Source organism: Tamandua tetradactyla, chromosome 7 (assembly GCF_023851605.1).
Source record: "Tamandua tetradactyla isolate mTamTet1 chromosome 7, mTamTet1.pri, whole genome shotgun sequence".
Classification (NCBI taxonomy): Eukaryota; Metazoa; Chordata; class Mammalia; order Pilosa; family Myrmecophagidae; genus Tamandua; species Tamandua tetradactyla.
In genome coordinates this window covers 112264039-112282388 of record NC_135333.1, presented here as the reverse complement: position 1 = coordinate 112282388, position 18350 = coordinate 112264039, and the positions used below count along the sequence as shown (strand labels likewise).

Genomic DNA, 18350 nt, shown 5'->3' with positions numbered 1-18350 from the left:
TCCAGTTCATACTTATTTTAGTGGGAGATTTGTCAACCTATTCATATTACCATAGCTAATATTCCTGTCACTCTTTTATATTTCTAAATTAAACGCATTGTAATCAGAGTATATAGCCTGTATAGTACAAATACTTTGAACTTTGAGATTTGCTTTATGGCCTAGCAAGTGGTTTTTATAGTTTCCATCTATCTAGAAAAGACAAAAATCTCTGATTTTGAGGTTTAGAATTCTGATTTTGTCTATCAAATCAAGCTTGCTAATTTTATTCAAATATTCTAATTTTATTAGAAAATTTACCAATTTTTATCTTGCTGATATGCCAATAATTAAGAGTTGTGTTAACCTTTCCTATCATGGTGAAGTTATGCTTGCTCTGCAATTTTTTTCTTAATAGATCTGGATCCTGTTTATTAGGCTCACAAACCTACAATTGTTTTATATTCCTGATGACTTGAATCTTCGTTATTAAATAAAGGCTTTCTTCACCCATTATAATTATAGTCTCAAAGTCTATTTTACCTCCTCTTTTTATGGTAGCACCAGTTTCCTTTTAGTTAGAATTTACTTGATATGTTTTTTTGTTCAACTTTCCATATCCTTAATTTTATGTGCCCCTTGAATAATGATATAGCTAGATTCTCTGATCCTTAATCTGATTATCTCTTTTAACAAGTAATTTAGCCCATTAGCATTTATTGTGATTATGAATATACTTGAGGATGTTCCTACTGTCTTATTTTGTACTTTCCATTTGTTTCACCTCTCCTACGTCTATTTCCTTTTTTTTTAACTGATCAAGATTTTTGTCTTTACTTTCTTATTTCATTTGTTACTCTCTATTGGTTTATGTTATGCTTCTATTTCTGTTATTAAAAGCTGCCCTTCCATTTTGAGCATTCACGTTTAATGTTCATCGGTATCTTAATATTTTTCCTGAATTACAGAAGGACATATTAACTCTTTAACTCTCCTCACCCCTTCTGCAACTCATGCTTTTTAGTATTCAAATTATATCTTTGAAAAATTTTTGCCAATTAGACATTAGTTTTAAATTGTATTTCAACGTTTCTCAGTCTTGGTCCTATCGGCATTTTGGGATAGATAATTCTTTGTTGGGATGTAACAGTGGAAGGGCCATCCTATGCAGTGTAGGATGCTTGAGTGGCATTCCTGGTTTCTATCCTCTGGTTGCCCTTGGCAAACCTCTTGCTTCAGTCGTGGCAACCCCAAATTTCTCCTAATATTGCCATATGTCCCCTACAGAAAAAAAAATCCACATTTGAAAAACAATGTTGTATGGAGACAATGTTTATTTACATTTGCCTATATATTTACCAATTTATTTACTCATTATTCTTTCATATCTCATACCTCCATTCTGGCATAAATTTACTTCTTTCTGATTTATCTTTCATTGCTTTTGGTGAAAGAATTTGTATTAAATTCCATTTTTCTTCACTTATTCTTGAATGACAGTTTTGCTGGATACATAGTTGTAGGTTCACAGCCATTTTCTCTCAGTAACTTGAAGGTGCTATTTCATTGTCTTTTGGATTTCATTATCGCTCTTGATTTTTCTGAAAGCCAATCTGTAGTTCTTTTACAAGGATTTTTCTTTTTTCTCTGGTTGTATTTCAGATCTTTGTTTTTTGTTTTATAATTTCACTAAAATGTATGAAAAGGCATTATTACATTTTTTACTTGGTTGATACTGTACTTACTATGTCTGGATTCATGTCTTTCATCAAGTAAAGAAACATTTCAGTTAAAACCCATTGAAAGGGCAGGCCATGGTGGCTCAGCAGGCAGAGTTCTCACCTGCCAGTCCCAGGTTCGATTCCCATTGCCTGCCCGTGCAAAAAATAAAATAAATGAATAAATAAATAATTTAAAAAAAACATTGAATATTGCCTCTCCTCCATTCTCTTTATTCTTTCTTCTGTAGGACTCCAGTAAGGTGTGTGTTAGACTTTCTCATTTTCTCCCTCTAATTCTTTCTTTCATATTTTCTCTTTCTCTATGTCATTTCTTTAAATTATTTTCACAATTTCTTCAGCTGTGTCTAATCTGAAATTTAGCTCATGCAGTGAGCTTAAATTTTAACAATTATATTTTTCATTTTTAAAGATTCTATTTATTTTTTTCTTTCAAATATGCCTGGTCATTTTAGATAGCCTCTTATTTTTAATTTGACTTTTTATTTCTTTAAACATTTCCCATGTTTATTTTATTCTCCTATCTAAAATGTTAATATCAGAACTCTTTGGGAACTTAATCTGTTTCATTATTTCTGTCGATTTTCATTATTAATTATTTGTTACCTTATATGTTAGGTGATCTTTGATTGTGAGCCAAAATTTGATTGATTTTAATCTTTGGATAATCCTAAGTGCCTTCTGATCTGGTACCACTTTAGCCTACTGAGTTTATTTCAGTTGCTATGTTTTTAAATTACCATAGTTGTTTGGTACTTTTAATATATCCTTACCAAATTTTAATTACTATTTTGTTTTTGCATGGGCAGGTACCAGGAATTGAACACGGGTCTCCGGCATGGCAGGTGAGAATTTTGCCACTTAGCCACCGTCACACTGCCCTAATTTATATATATATATATATTTGGGGGTGCATGGTCCAGGAAACCTAATTAATATTTTTAAATATATCTTCTTTTTTAACAAGAAAGTCTGCAGCAGCTTTATTCATAACTAAAACGTAGATATTCCACAAATGTTCATCAAAGGAATTTGAAATTCAAATATTAAGCATATCTTTTATTCTTACACACATTTCCTAGTCTCTCATGATTCCAACGTCTGAAATCTTTGCAGGTCTTATTCTGATATATGTTGCTTCTGCTCTTATTCATGGTAACTTGTTTTCTTTTGGTACTTAGTAATTTTGAAGAAATTATGATCTGCTTATGATTTGTGTTTGATTTTGTCAGACATCTGAGGAGAGTACCAGTCTAGGACCTATTTAAAGTAAATTCTTAGCTTGAAGCTTTTTGGTCTACTCAGGTAGTATGATTTGGGGGAGCAAATCCACATGAGTGGTATTTGTAGTTATATATTTTCCCCATTAGGCAGTTTTCCTTACAATTTGGAGAACTGGGTAAGGGTTATGGATGTTTTGGTGGTATTTTTTTTTTTAACAAAAAAAAAATTTTAGAAATAATTATAAGTATTAGGAAGTTGCAAAAGACAGTACAGAGAGGTACAGTAAAGAGCGTACTCTTTATCCGTACAGTAAAGAGTGTACTCTTTACCCACTTTCCTCCAGTTACATCTTATGTAACTATAGGACAATATCTAAACCATGAAACTGACAGTGGTACAATGTGTACATATAGTTCTATGCTACTTCATCATGTAGATTCATATAATTATACAACAATCAAGATATAGACCTATTCAGTCACAGAAATCTCCCCTATGCTACCAAACCCCCTTGCTCCTGGCAACCAGTGATATATTCTCCAGTTTTATAATTTTGTCATTTGAAGAATGTTATATAAATGGAATCTTGAAATATGTGACCTTTTGAAATTGGCCATCATTTAAGAATACCCTTTTGGTACATAGTTGTTGCATATAGCAATAGTTTTATCCTTTTAATTGCTTGTAGTGTTCCACAGTAAGGATGTACTAGAGTTTGTTTAACCATTCACCTATTGAAGGACATTTTGGTTATTTTTAGTTTTCAGCCATTACAAATAAAAACATTCAGGTACAGGTTTATGTGTGGATATGTTTTCATTTCTCTCTGGGATAAATGTCCAGGAATATGATTGCTGGGTCATATAGAAAGTGTATGTTCAGTGTTCAAGAAACAACAGTAGGCTTCTGTTGTTTGCTGCATTCACATTTAGGATTGTTATGACTTGACAGACTGAATCTTTTATCATTATGTAATATCTTCACTATCCCTGTAAATTTCTCTACTCTTCAATTTACATTATCTGATACCAATACCTATTCCTGCTTTCCCATTCTTTTCCTTTTGACCCTCCTATGCCATTATATTTGAAGCAAATTATATATATGAACTATATGTTGGGACATGTGTCTGAATCACTCTTATATAAAGAGCATAATATGAACTTCACCTTTATGGGAAGTACCCCATTCCACTTGGGCAAGCTTTGTTCCTTGATCCCCACAAGTTATTAAATAAGATAATACATGTAAAATGCCTTGCATTTTATTAAGTATCCAGAACTGAATAAGTGGTCATCGCTCCTATCATAGTTCTAACTGTTGTTAAAGATTCATCAACTTGTCCCTGGGCATTCTAAGCTCCTGTTCTTTCTGTACACCATGTTGCTTTCCTTATTTTCCTTAGAGAGTATTCATGGATAATAAAAAGAAAAATAATAATTAACAGGTCTTTCCTATATTTATCTCTATCCTATTTAAATAATCCACAAATATTTAAATGCTAGGACATACACAGAGTAGGGGAAAAAAAAGTCACAGTCCTTAATCTGAAATATTCCTAACTGGACTATGATTTCCTTGAGAACGGTTTGAACACTTAACAACTACATTAGACTTTAGTGTTCCAGCTTCTTAACCTCTGAAGTCCTCAATTCAGTAAATGAGAGTGGGAGAATCAAATAAAATAAAGTAATACATTTAAACAGTGCCTAAAATATGGTAAATGTTCCCACATGGCAATTATTATCAAAGGCAGAGACTATGTTTTCTACTTTTTATATTCCTCTCATTAGTTCAGGCAGTCAACAACATATATTTAATGCCCCTCTGGCAAGTAAAGAATATACATGGCAATCAACCTGCATATACTAAACAGGGCATTAAATCAAAAGGAAACCAATTTTGATTCCTTACAGCTGGAAGTTTATTACTTAGATAGGCATTTCTGCCACATAGTTGTCTCCATCATCTGTAAGTCTTTGGAACTAAAGAAACACTTGGACCTGAAAATGTTTAAACGCTGAAGTATCTTGGCATGTGTCACCATAAAAAGTCTTTATTTCTGCTCTGGAGGAGAGTTTTCTCCTTCCCACAAGCAAGAAAAAAATACAACAAAAAATAAAATAAAAAATACAATAAAAATAAAAAATAGACATTTCATTTTTGTTGGTTTATAAAGACCTATTTTTCAAATACATGATATAAAGATAGAGAAATATCTAAAAATGTTGACTCTCCTATGTCAATAACCTGAAAAATGTATATCAATAAAATTCAGACTATATTTACCTTCCTCTTTTGTTCTTCCCCAACCACCTATGAAACATTTTGTTTTTCGGTCCAGGTTTTGGAAAACATCAAAAGGTAGACAAATAGGCTGAATATAGGCATTATACTTCACTGCTTTTTTCAAATGAAAAAGTGCAATATCGTTTACATAAGATTCCAAATTAAAATCTGGATGAACAATGATTGATTTAATTTTTATCTTCTTAGTATATGAATAGTGCTTATAAACATTATTAGTTCCAATTACAGCTCTCCAAATTAAAGGATTTCTGAAAGAAAGTAAATGTTCTTGTTATAATATACTTATAAAACCAAGTAAATATTCTTAATATCCCACTAATTTTTCCCACGTTAGTTTAATAGAAAAACAAATGTAGTCCTACTTTCATATTTTGTAAGAGGTCAACATAATTATCATGATGTAGGAAAAAAGATAAAGATCACTGAACAGAAAGTCCAGAAATAGATCTAAGTACAGAAGAATAGCTCCAAGTACATATGAATTTAATTTATTATTAAGGTAGCATTTCTGAACGATGGGCAAAAGGATGGATTATTAACTTAATGGTATAGGTACAATGAACTAACCATTTGTAAACATAAATAAACTTATTCTGATCTCTGAGCTACACTAAACACCAAAATAAACTCCAGATGTATTAAATATTTAGATATAAGAATATTTTTAAAGAAGAGTTCCAACCTTTTAGAAATGAAGTGATATATAAGGTTTCTTTCAAAGTAATTTAGGTGGTAGGGAGCTAATGATGGTAGAGATGAAACAAGATCAGTTATAAGTTAATAACTTGAAATTAGGTAATGGATATATGGGATGCTACTAAACTATTCTCTTTACTTTTGTAAGTTTTTGAAATTTTCTAGAATGAAACATTTTGTATGTTAAATTAGCATAAGATTTTAAAAATTAAACCAGAAGGAAAATATGGGTGAATATATACAATTGATGTGAAAAATAATTCTCTAAAACGTGACACTAAAAAGTAAGGACAAGAAGCAATTAACCTTGAAAACACTGTTACCTGAAATAAGCCAGCTACAAAAGGACAAAAATGCTTGATTCCTCTCTCTCTCTCTCTTTTTGTATGCTCTGGTAGGGGTAATATTTCATTCTTGTCATGTAAATATCCCATTATCACAGCAGCATTTGTTGAAAAAAAGAAAATTTTTTTGGAGTGCATGGGCCAGGAAAAGAACCCAGGTCTCCCACATGGCAGGTGAGAATTCTACCACCAAACTACCTGTGCCCCTTTGATTCCTCTTATATGAAACATCTAGAATAACCATATTTAAATTGATAGGAAGTAAATTAGAGGTTATCAGGCCTGAGGGGAGGAAGGAAAAGGGGGGCACTGCTTAGTGAGGATAGATATTTCAGTTCAGGGGATAACAACATTTTGTTAACAGACAGTGGTTACAGTTGCTCAATGTAAAAGTAATTGATACCATAAACTGTACAATTATAATGGTCAAAATGGAAAATTTTGTTTTATATATGTTACCACAATAAAATTTTAAGAACAAAACAAAAAAACAGAATTAACTACTACAGCATGAGAGTTTTAAATAAATAAATGAATAAGCAGCAACAGCAAATTTCTATGGGTTAGAATATCAAAAACTAAAACCACAGTTGTTACAGTTGGGATTGGAATAGGAAGAACTTTTTTTTCCACAAATGCTGAGACGCATTTTTTTAAAAAAAATTAATGCCGAGATACACATGCAAATACACTTTGCCAAAGGGTATGTCTGATGATAACGCTCAGTACAGAGAAGAATAGAAAGGAACAAAAGCAACATTATTCATTGCAGAAAACTGTAAATAGATGCCACTTTGGCAACAAGTATCAAGAGCCTCTAAAAAGTTGCATTGCATTTGACTCTGCAATCTACTTCCTAGACTTTACCTCATGAAAACAGAAGATGAACATGCAGATTTAGCCATATGAAAATTTACCACAGGATAGGTCTAAATGCCCTACACATTGCTTGAATAAAATTTGTTACATCTACAGAGTGGAATACAGAAGTATCTGTGTTGACATGGAATGATGTTCCTATTACATAGTTTAATGAAAAGGGCTCATTTTAAAGTATAATTGCAAAACCCTATTTTATCTAATAGTTAGCATATATTCATAGAAAAATGTAAAAGCACATGTAACAAAAAATTAACAGTGGTGACTTCTAAAAGGTACAATAAGTGATTTTTATTTTCTGTCATTTCTCTTTTCTCATTTTCTTACATGAAATATGTCCTACTTGTTTATGTTTTTAATATAAAAGTATACACATACTTACTATGGCCCAGTAATCCATTCCTAGTTATTTACTCAAGTGAAACGAAAACTTAGGTTACAAACCAACCTAAATGAATTTATAGTGGTATTATTCATAATTGCCCCAAATTGGAAATAACCTAAATGTCTTTTAACTGGTAGATGGAAAAACAAACTGTGATAAAGCCATACAATGGACTACTACTCAGCAATAAAAAGGAACAGACTGATACAGACAATAATATGGATGAATCTCAAAGGCACTATGCAAAGTGAAAGAAACCAAACTCAAAAAAGATTATATCCTGCCCCAATACATCCCAGAGTAATCTGGGAAGAAAATTAAAAAATATTTTCAAAGTCCTTTGAGGAACATGGGGAAAAGGCAGAAATATTAAACTTTCCCACCTGGGGAAGACCTGATATTTTTCACAGTCATTGGGGACTGCCAATTTGATGGGCCAGGCCCTCGATCTTGGGGCTTGCTCTTATGAAACTCATTCCTGCAAAGTAGAAGCTAAGCTGAGACACCCATTTTTTTTTTTAAATAAATGCCAAGATACCCACTGATCCTTCAAACTGGCAAAGTATATTTGTGAGTATGTGTATGTTTGCTGATAATGCTCAGTACAGACAAGAATTAAAGGAACACAATATGATTACGTCTAATCATAGGCATAACCCCCACAGAACCTCTTTGATAGCCAGATGTGCCCTCTCTCGCCCAACGCTGCAGGTGAGCTCACTGCCTTCCCGCCTACGTGGGATATGACTGTGAGGGGTGTAAATCTCCCTGGCAAAATGGGACGTGACTCCAGGGGATAAGCCTGGCCCTGGATTATGGAAGTGAGAAAGCCTTCTTGACTAAAAAAGGGAAAATAAATGAATCAAAATAAAGTCTCAGTAGCTGAGAGATTTCAAATAGAGCTGAGAGGTTATTCTGGAGGTTATTCTTATGCAATATAGAGATATCTCCTTTCAGTTTTTGATTACTGGAGTAGCTAGAGGGAAATACCTGAAACTGCTGAACTGTAATCCAATAGCCTTGATTCCTGAAGATGACTGAATAACTACAGAGCTTTAAAGGTGTGACCATGTGATTATAAAAACCTTGTGAATGACATTCCCTTTATGTAGGAACAGATTAAAAAAAGACAAAAAATAAATAATGTGATGATAAATGCACAGCTATATGATGATACCATGAAACACTGTACAATCTGGATGATTATACGGTATGTGAATATTTAACATACCTCAATAAAGTTGCATTTTTAAAAAGTTTATATCCCATATGATTCCATTTATTTGATACTCTGGAAAAGGCAAAATTATAGGAACAGAGGTCAGATCAGTGGTTATCTAGGACTGGAGGAGGGGGTAATCTCAAGGAGGGATGTGGGAGTTTTTACAGGTGAAGGAACTGTTCTGTCTTGCGTTGGTAGTTACCTGACTAATCATTTGTCAAAATTCATAGAACTTTAGTGTACAAAACTGTACACTAAAGAGTACACTGTATGTTATACCTTAATAAAATCTTTTTGTCATGTCTCATTTTAAAAAGTCATGATCTTCTGATGCATGTGATAATGTGGATGCATTTTACTAAGTAACAAAAGCCAGATTCAAAAGGCTACATAGTATATGATTCCATATATATGACATCCTGAAAAAGGCAAAACTGTAAGGGAGAAAACAGATTAGTGTCTGCCAAGGGCTGAGGTTAGTGGTAGGGATTGACTACCAAAAGGCACAAAAGAATTACGTGAGATGACAGAACTATTATAAATCTTACTGTGGTAGTTACATGGCTATATACATTACCAAAACTTGCAGAAAACAAAGAGGTGAATTTTACTGCCTTAATAAAAAATAAGAAAATTAAGTGAATAAATGATAAAACAGAAAAGAAAAATAGATCCAAAAGGTCAGGTGGGTTGACATTTTGAGGTGGGCTGTAGGAAAAAGCCTTTAGTTCTAAGTTTTAATAGACATCAATGCTATGTTCTACAACACATTCTCTATCAGTGCCAATTACACAGACACTATTTGTTCTAGTTTGCTAGCTGCCGGAAGGCAACACACCAGAGACCGATCAGCTTTTAATAAAAGGGGATTTATTTAATTAGTTTTTCAGAGGAAAGGCAGCTAACTTTCAACTGAGGTTCTTTCTTACATGGGAAGGCACAGAATGGTCTCTGCTGGCCTTCTCTCCAGGCCTTTGGGTTCCAACAACTTTCCACAGGGTTATTCCTTTCTGCATCTCCAAAGGCCTGGGCTGAGCTGCGAGTGCTGAGATGAGGTATGCTGAGCTGCTTGGGCTGTGCTTCACCAGCCAATGAAGTCAAACTTCATTCATTGCAGCAGGCATGCCTCCTAGCCTACTGCAGATCTAATCAGCAACAGATGAGGTTCACGTACCATTGGCTCATGTCCACAACAACAGAACTAAGTGCCTTCACCTGGCCAAGTTGACACCACTGAATCTAACTACCACACTATTAAAACAACATCTTCTTCCTCTGTACTAGAAATATTCATTGTACTAAATATCAATTTAGAAATTGTACTAAAAAAAATTTGTCTACCCAAATCTCTTTGCAAGGAAGAGTACCCTGTTCACTCTGTTCTCAAGGTGACTTAATACATGCCCCTAGACACCTTGCCAACAGCTTGCTGGGCCAGGGTGGGTTCATGACCAAGGATGTTTTATTCAAATTTGGGCAACGGTGATATTGAGAATGAAAAACTGAGATGGTGGCCCAGTTCCCAGTGCAGTGGCACTCCCAGTGAAAAAGTGGGCTGTGTGGTAGTGAGTGTTCATTTTAGTGTGCATTGTTGTTTGGACAAACCTACCCACCTGAAGATTGACTTAAGGCAATATTTGTTTTGTCTAACTTAGAAAATGAGGGGAGTGATAGGTTTGGACCCCAAACAGGAGACAAAGTAATGGAGGCCATGCCCTGGGACATTCCACTTATCACCCTTCCCCACCTGGCCCGGAAAATCCCCCACCGACGCAAGGTCTTCTCCTGTCAAAAAGGCTCGCTCCCTCCCCCGGGCCACTGGCTCAAAGGTCCTTTCCTGTCCCACACTCACCAAAACCTCGTGCCACTTACCACCCCACTGAGTCCCTCAGATATAAAAGATCCTCCATTATCCTCCCTGGGTGGACTGAAAGCTCCCTTCCGAACCCCACCATGTTCTCTGCCTGAATAACATTTGTTGTGTGTGTTGGTCTGCCTCTGTGCCTCTTTCAGCCAATTCCTTCTCTTACAGGAAAGAGATGCAAAGATGAAAACTGGTATAAAAAGTACCATGGAAAATAGCAAACCATAGCCATTGGAGGTGAAAAGTTATGGCTGATACATAAAACACAGAACCAGGGCATGAAGAGAAACAAAGAGAGTTTCTGTTTTTGGAAGGAAAGTCAGGCCATCCAAGAGGATCTGTATATAAAAGGGAATTTTCAAAAGCTACGGTGCATGTTCAGGGCCACACACATGCTTAGAAAGGCTGAAACTGTAAATTTGGACAGCATTATGGAGAGTCTCAACACATAGCCAGTTTAAACCACAGCCTTCAAAAAAAAAAAGAAAAAAAAGAAAAGCACCTGCAAACCCTGCAGAAAGGGGAGAATCTGATTTCTAGGGTAAACTCATCAAAATAACCAAAAGTCCAAAGAAGTCAATAAAAAAATTTCAAGGCATAAAAAGAAACACGAATAGTTGGCACATACAAAGGAACAATTAAAACAACAGTAACTAACTCTGAGGAAAAGCACACACTGGAATTACTAATCAAAGACCTTAAGTCAACTATTCTAAATAAATGGAATAAACTAAGAGTAAACAAGGAAAAGAGTTAAAGAAAATCAAGATACATGAACAGAATCCTGCTAACTCTTTGTTGCCAGCATCCTTTTTAAAGTGGCTCTAGGCAAGATGGCAGCTTAGTAAGGTATGGAATCTGGTTTGTCTTCCAGAGCAGCTAGTAAATTCCTAGAAACTGTACAGAACAACTGCTGGGGTCACATCAGTGACCAGATACACAGTGTACCCTAGTCTAGACAAGCTGGACTGGCTATGACCCCACAGAGAACTGTAAGTCCCCCAAGCCGTGTAGGCCAGTGCCCCTCCCCCACAGGGATGGCAGCCTGGTTCCCAAGGGGAAATGAAAGAGACTTTACTAGCAGGAGGGGCTTAGCTCAACCAAGCTCCAATTGTGGAATTAATTAACAAATTCTGACTACTGAAAATAGGCCCCCAGTTCAGGTCAACCTGGAGCTAAAGGTACTAGGAGTTTTTGCCCTGGCAGAGAGGGAGTAGGGCTGATGGGGGAGGTGGGGAACAACAGAGGCTTTTTGGATTGGACAGCACAAAAATATCTGAAAAGGACTGGACCCTTAAAAAAAAGGGAGGAATATAAAGGCTGGAGATACATAGAACAACGTAACAACTTAAGCTCTTGATTAACAAACCTGGGGGGCCTGCTATGAAAGGTTTTTTTTTTTGCTTTGTTTCTACTACTAAATACCTCATTAGATAGAACTGCAAGGATTCTCAGGCTCCAACTGCCCCAGGCAAGATACATGAATTAAAAATTTTAAAGAGGAATGAACAAATTATGTTGATGAGGAGAAAAAAATTCAGCAGAGGTATTCAAAAGCAGATGAATACACAACAGCAGAATGTGCAAATAAAATATTAGCAAATGTGAAGAGGGGAAAATTGAAGTTATTCAAGCTGAGGAGCAGAAAGAAAAAAGAACAATAAAAGGGAACAGCGCTAAAGGGGCCCATGGAACCCATGAAGCATACCAATATTTGCATTATGAGACTCCCAGAAGAAGAGAGCAAAGGGAAGAATGAATATTTGAAAAATTAATGGCTGAAAACTTAACAATTTTTTAAATTAAATACACGAATACACACATCCAAGGAGCTCAACAAATCTCCAAATAGAGTAAACTCTAGAGAACTACACTCAGATCCATTATAGTAAAAATGTCAAAGGTCAAAGACAGAATCCTAAAAGTAGCAAGAGAGAAATACTCATCTCATACAAGTGCCAATTTCTTTATCAGAAACTATGGAAGCCAGAAAACATTGGATTAATATTTTAAAAGCTGAAAGAAGAAAGGTGTCAATCAAAAAATCCAATATCTGACAAAATGACCCTTCAAAACTGAGGGGAACATTAAGACATTCCCAGAAAAAATCTAAAAGAGTTTGTTATACCTACCTTACAAGAAATACCAAAAGGCGTCTATTAGAAGGAAAGAAAAGGTCCCAGACAGTAACCCGAAGCCATATGAAAAAGAATCCTATACAAGGTAATTACATTGGTAAATATAAATGTCAGCTTTATTATACTTGGATTTTAACTCTTTATTTATTAATGATCTAAAGTATAAATGCTTAAAAATATTATAATACATACAAGGTATAAAATGAAATATGTGGAGTCATCAATATGGCAACATAAGACATATAATGAAAACCTCTTCCCAGAGATTCAGCAGGAAAAAAAGGTCAAACCTCATTTGCTCAGAACTCTGAAGGAAGGTTAAGACTGGAGAAGGATCCCACAAATGCTGAATCAAAGAAAGAGAAAAATATCAGGTAAGAAACTTCCATCCCAGACTAGCCAGCCCTCTTTCTTTTCCCTCACTTGGTCCCATGCAGCTTGAGAAGTTCCCAGAAGCAGCAGATGGCATAGGCTCCCACTGGGGACACAAACTATAAAATCTTTCAGTAATAAGACAAGTCCCCATCTATATTCAGACACAGAGACCCAAGTCCACAGGGACCCATGGTAGGACTCAAGCCACCAGGGAGTGTTGAATACAAAACAGCACAAAGGAGGGGCTTCCAAAATGGAGGACTAGGGAGGGAATGGCAAAATCTACTTCTTTTCCCAAAGCAGCAAGTAGCCAGCAAGAAACTAAATCAACTGTTTGGGACCTGGAAGACAGGGGAGGACATTGAAATGCCCAGGTCAGTGCAGGACAAAGAGATTGAGAAAAAATGAGCAGAGACTGCAATTCCAGCCATGGCTCCTGGCACCTATCCCCTACCTCTGAGGGAAGAAGCAACAGAAGGCTCAATCCATGCCTGGGGGTGGCTGTGGGAGTCCTCTGCCACAAATAACAGATAGTGACACAGCCCAACACTGAGTCAGATATGGTCTAGTGAAGTGAGATCTCCATAGTTTCAGCTCAGCCTGGTCAGACATTGACAAGTGTCATGAACTAGGCCAAAATAAGTAACTGAAAAGTGCCATTAACTGGGCAGACCAGACAGTGCATGGGGAAAAAGCAGGGCTGTTTGGAGCCTCTCCAGACCCTAGCCCAGGACCATTGCAGTTGGTCTACACCCCCTGCCCAGGTAATGCAGCCACGTTTTGGCTAGGGAATACTGATGATCCAACTGTCAAAGCAGTACCCTAATACAAACCCAGGCGAAACTAAATCCTCAACAAGAGAGAGAAAACAACCTTCACAATTGGCCCATTAAGATAATCAAACAACCGGATATTAGCACAAAATCAGAAGGAATACTTAAACCCAGGAACAAATGGCCCAAAGGAACTAGTTAAAAAGTCAGAGGAGACAAAAATATGGAACAACTGATCCAAGATGTTCAAACAAATATCTTGAATCAATTCAAAGAAATGAAGGAAAGTATGCATTGAGACATAAAAAATATTAAGACATGCAGAGAACGTAAAGAAGAATTTGAAAGAATACAAAGAAAATTAACAGACTTATGGAAATACATTGTAAATGAAATTAAAAATATACTAGAGACATATAACAGCAGATTTGAAGAGGCAGAAGAAAGGGTCAGCAAACTAGAAGACAAAGCAACTAAATGTGAACAGACAAAAGAACAAATCAAAAATTTGAGCAGGGTCTCAGAAATGATTGATAATACAAAGTACAAAAACATATGCAGGGCAATGGTGGTTCAGTGGCAGAGTTCTCGCCTGCCATGCCAGAGACCCGGGTTCGATTTCTGGTGTCTGCCCATGTAAAAAAAAAAAAAAAATATATATATATATATATGCATTGGGTGGTGTGACAGTGGCTCAGTAGCAGAATTCTCACCTGTCATGCCAGAGACACAGGTTCAATTCTCGGTGCCTGCCTATGCAAAACAAACAAACTAACAAAAAACATATGCATTATGGGTATCCCAGAAGGAGAAGAGAAGGGAAAAGGGCCAGAAAGAATATATGAGGAAATAAAGACTGAGAATTTCTCAACTCTTATAAAAGACAAATATGCAAATCCCAGAAGCCCAACATACTTCGAACAGATAAATCCAAATAGACCCACTCCACCAAGACACATACTAATCAGACTGTCAAATGTCAAAGAGGAGAAAATCCTGAAAGCAGCAAGAGAAAAGCAATTCATGACAAACAAGGAAAGCCAAGTAAGACTAATTGCTGATTTCCTATCAGACACTATACAGTGGTGAAGGAGATGGTCCAATATATTGAAGATAAACTGAAGGATTAAAATTGCCAGTCAGAATTCTCCATCCAGAAAATCTGCCCTTCAAATAAGAAGGAGAGTTTAAAATATTAACAGATAAACAGAAGCTGAGAGAGTTTAATAATGGACTGCCCATACAAGAACTACTAAAGGGAGTCCAGCTAGATGAAAAGAAAAGACAGTAGAGGCCTTATGCCAGTTTGAGACTATTATGAACCCCATAAAAGCCATGTTTTAATCCTGATCCAACCTTGTGAAGCCAGACCTATTGTTTAGGGTGGGAAACTTTGATTAGATTGTTTCTGTGGCGATGTGACACCCAAGTTGTGGGTATGGCCTTTTGATTAGATGGAAATGTGACTATACCTGTTCAAGATGGAACTTGATTAGTTTACTAGAGTCCTTTAAAAAGGGAAATATTTTTGAGAAATCTCAGATGCAGACACTTGGAGAACAGTAGCTTCAGAGCTGACAGAGACACAGATATTTGGAGATGCTTAGAGTGTAATTAGAGAGAACAGATGCCTAGGCATGGGTAGAGCCCAGGACATTGCCATGAGCCTTCCCATGAGATGCTAGGCAAGCCAGAACCCAGAGTTATGTCCCAGAGGAGCTAAGTGAAGGCCCACAGATGCTTAGAAAGGAAACCACTAAAATCAGAAGCTGGAAGCAATGGAACCAGAAACGAGGACCAGCAGATGCCAGCCAAGTGCCTTCCCATATGACAGACATCAGAGTTTCTTGAATCAAAGTATCTTTTCTTGGATGCCTTCATTTGGACATTTTTCTGGCCTTATAACTGTAAACTTGCAACACAATAAATTTCCTTTATAAAAGCCATTCCATTTTGGATATATTGTATTCTGGCAGCTTTAGCAAACTAAAACAGTCCTGGAGCATGGTACAGAAAGGTAGAGTATTAGTAAGGGTAACTAAAAGAATAAAAAGAGAGAAAAAATAAATCTGACAGATAAAAGCCAAAGGATAAAATGGCTGAAGTTATAACTGTAATTTACAGTAATAACACTGAATGTAAATGGATTAAACTCCCCAAAAGACACAGATTAGCAGACTGAAGAAAAAAATATGATCCATCTACATGATGTTTACAAGAGACTCATTTTAGACCTAAATATACATATTAGTTGAAAGTGAAAAGATGAAAAAGATATTCCATGCAAACAGTAAGCAAAAAAGAGTTGGAGTAGCTATACTAATATTAGACAAAATAGACTTTAAATGCAAAAATGTTATGAGAAGTAAAGAAGGACACTATATATGAATAAAAGGGGCAATTCATCAAGAAGAAATATCATATATTTATGTACTTAATCAAGCTGCCCCAAAGTACATGAGGCAAACACTCATGAATAGAGTGACAGAAGTTTCTACAGTAATAATGGGTGACTTCAATACACCCTCTTCAATAGATAGACCATCTAAACAGAGGATCAATAAGGAAAGAGAGAACCTAAATAATATGATAAATGAACTAGACCGAAAAGATATATATAGAATACTGCACCCCAAAAGAGCAAGATACATTCTTTTCAAATGTTCATGGAACATTCTCCAGGATAGAGCATTTGCTGGGGCACAATAGAGGTCCCAATAAATTTTAAAAGACTGAAATTACAGAAAGCACTATCTCTGACCATAATGGAATAAACTTGGAAATCACTAACAACCAGGAGATTGGAAAATTCACAAATATATGGAGGTTGAACAATACACTCTTAAAAATCAGTGGGTCAAAGAAGGAATTGCAAAAGAAATCAGTATATATCTCGAGACAAATGAAAATGAGAACACAATATATCAAAACTTACGACATGCAGCAAAGGTGGTGCTGAGAGGGAAATTTATAGCCTTAAAGCTAAAATCAAAGGTCTAGCTGAATAACTGGAGGAACTAGAGAAAAAAACAGCAAACTAATCCCAAGGCAAGAAGGAAAGAAATAACAAAGATCAGAGCAGAAATTAATGAAATGGAGAATAAACAAACACAAGAGAAATAAAACCAAAAGTTGGTTCTTCAAGAAAATCAATAAAATTGACTAGCCTCTAGCTAGACTAACAAAGATAACAAGAAAGAAAATGAAAATAAAATCAGAAACAAGAGGGGGATTACTACCATGGATGCGTAAGAAATAAAAGAGATTATAAGAGGATACTATGAAAAATTATATGCCAAAAAGCTAGACAATTTAGATGGAACAGACAATTTCCTAGAAACACACAAACTACCTATACCAACTCGAGAAGAAATAGAAGACCTCAACAAACCAATCACAAGAGGTTGAATGAATCATCAAAAAAATCCCAACAAATAAAAGCCCAGGAACAGACGGCTTCACAGGCAAATTTTACCAAGCATTCCAAGAAGAATTAATACCATTCCTGCTAAAATACTTCCAAAATATTGAAGAAAGGGGAACACTATCTAAGTCATTCTATGAAGTCAACATCACAGTAGTAACGAAGCCTCATAAAGATACTACAAGAAAACAAGACCTGTCTCTCCAATGAATACAGAAGCAAAAGTCCTAAACAAAATATTTGCAAACTGAATCCAACAACACATAAAAAGAGTGGGTTTTGGGCAGGCGATGGCAGAATTCCACCTGCCATGCTGGAGACCCGGGTTCAATTCCCAATGCCTGCCCATGCAAAAAAAAAAACAAAACACGAAGAGTGGGTTTATTCCAGGTATGCAAGGGTGGTTCAACACAAGAAAATTATTAATGTAAGACACCACATTAACAAATCAAAAGGGAAAAACCACATGATCATCTCAACACAGGAAGGCATTTGATAAAACTCAACATCCTTTTTTGATAAAAATACTTTAAAAGGTAAGAATAAAAGGAAACTTGCTCAACATGATAAAAGGCATATATGAACAACCTACCTCTAACATCATACTCAATGGTGAGAGAATGAAAGCTTTTCCTCTAAGATCAGGAACAAGACAAGAATGCCCACTGTCAGAACTGGATATTCATATCCAAAAGATGAAAGAATACCCCATCTCGCATCGTATACAAAGATTAACTTAAAATGGATCAAAGACCTAAATACAAGAACCAGTACCATAAAACTCCCAGAGGAAAATTTAGGGAAACAGCTTCAAGATATAGTGATAGGCAGGAGTTTTTTAGACTTTACACCCAAAACACAAGCAGTGAAACAAAAAATAGTTAAATGGGACCTCCTCAAATCTGAATACTTCTCTGCTTCAAAGGACTTTGTCAAAAGGGTGAAAAGGCAGCTGACTCAATGGGAATAAACATTTGGCAACCACATATCTGATAAGG

At 35.7% G+C, this 18350-nt stretch overlaps 1 protein-coding gene across 1 annotated transcript in view; it reads right to left on the bottom strand.

Moving 5' to 3' along the window:
• Positions 1-18350, bottom strand: part of TMPRSS12 (transmembrane serine protease 12) — a 118133-nt gene that overhangs the window by 28881 nt on the left and 70902 nt on the right. Inside the window, exon 3 of the mRNA XM_077167980.1 lies at positions 5232-5500. Coding sequence (XP_077024095.1) covers positions 5232-5500 — 269 coding nt within the window. The remainder of the gene's footprint in view (positions 1-5231; positions 5501-18350) is intronic.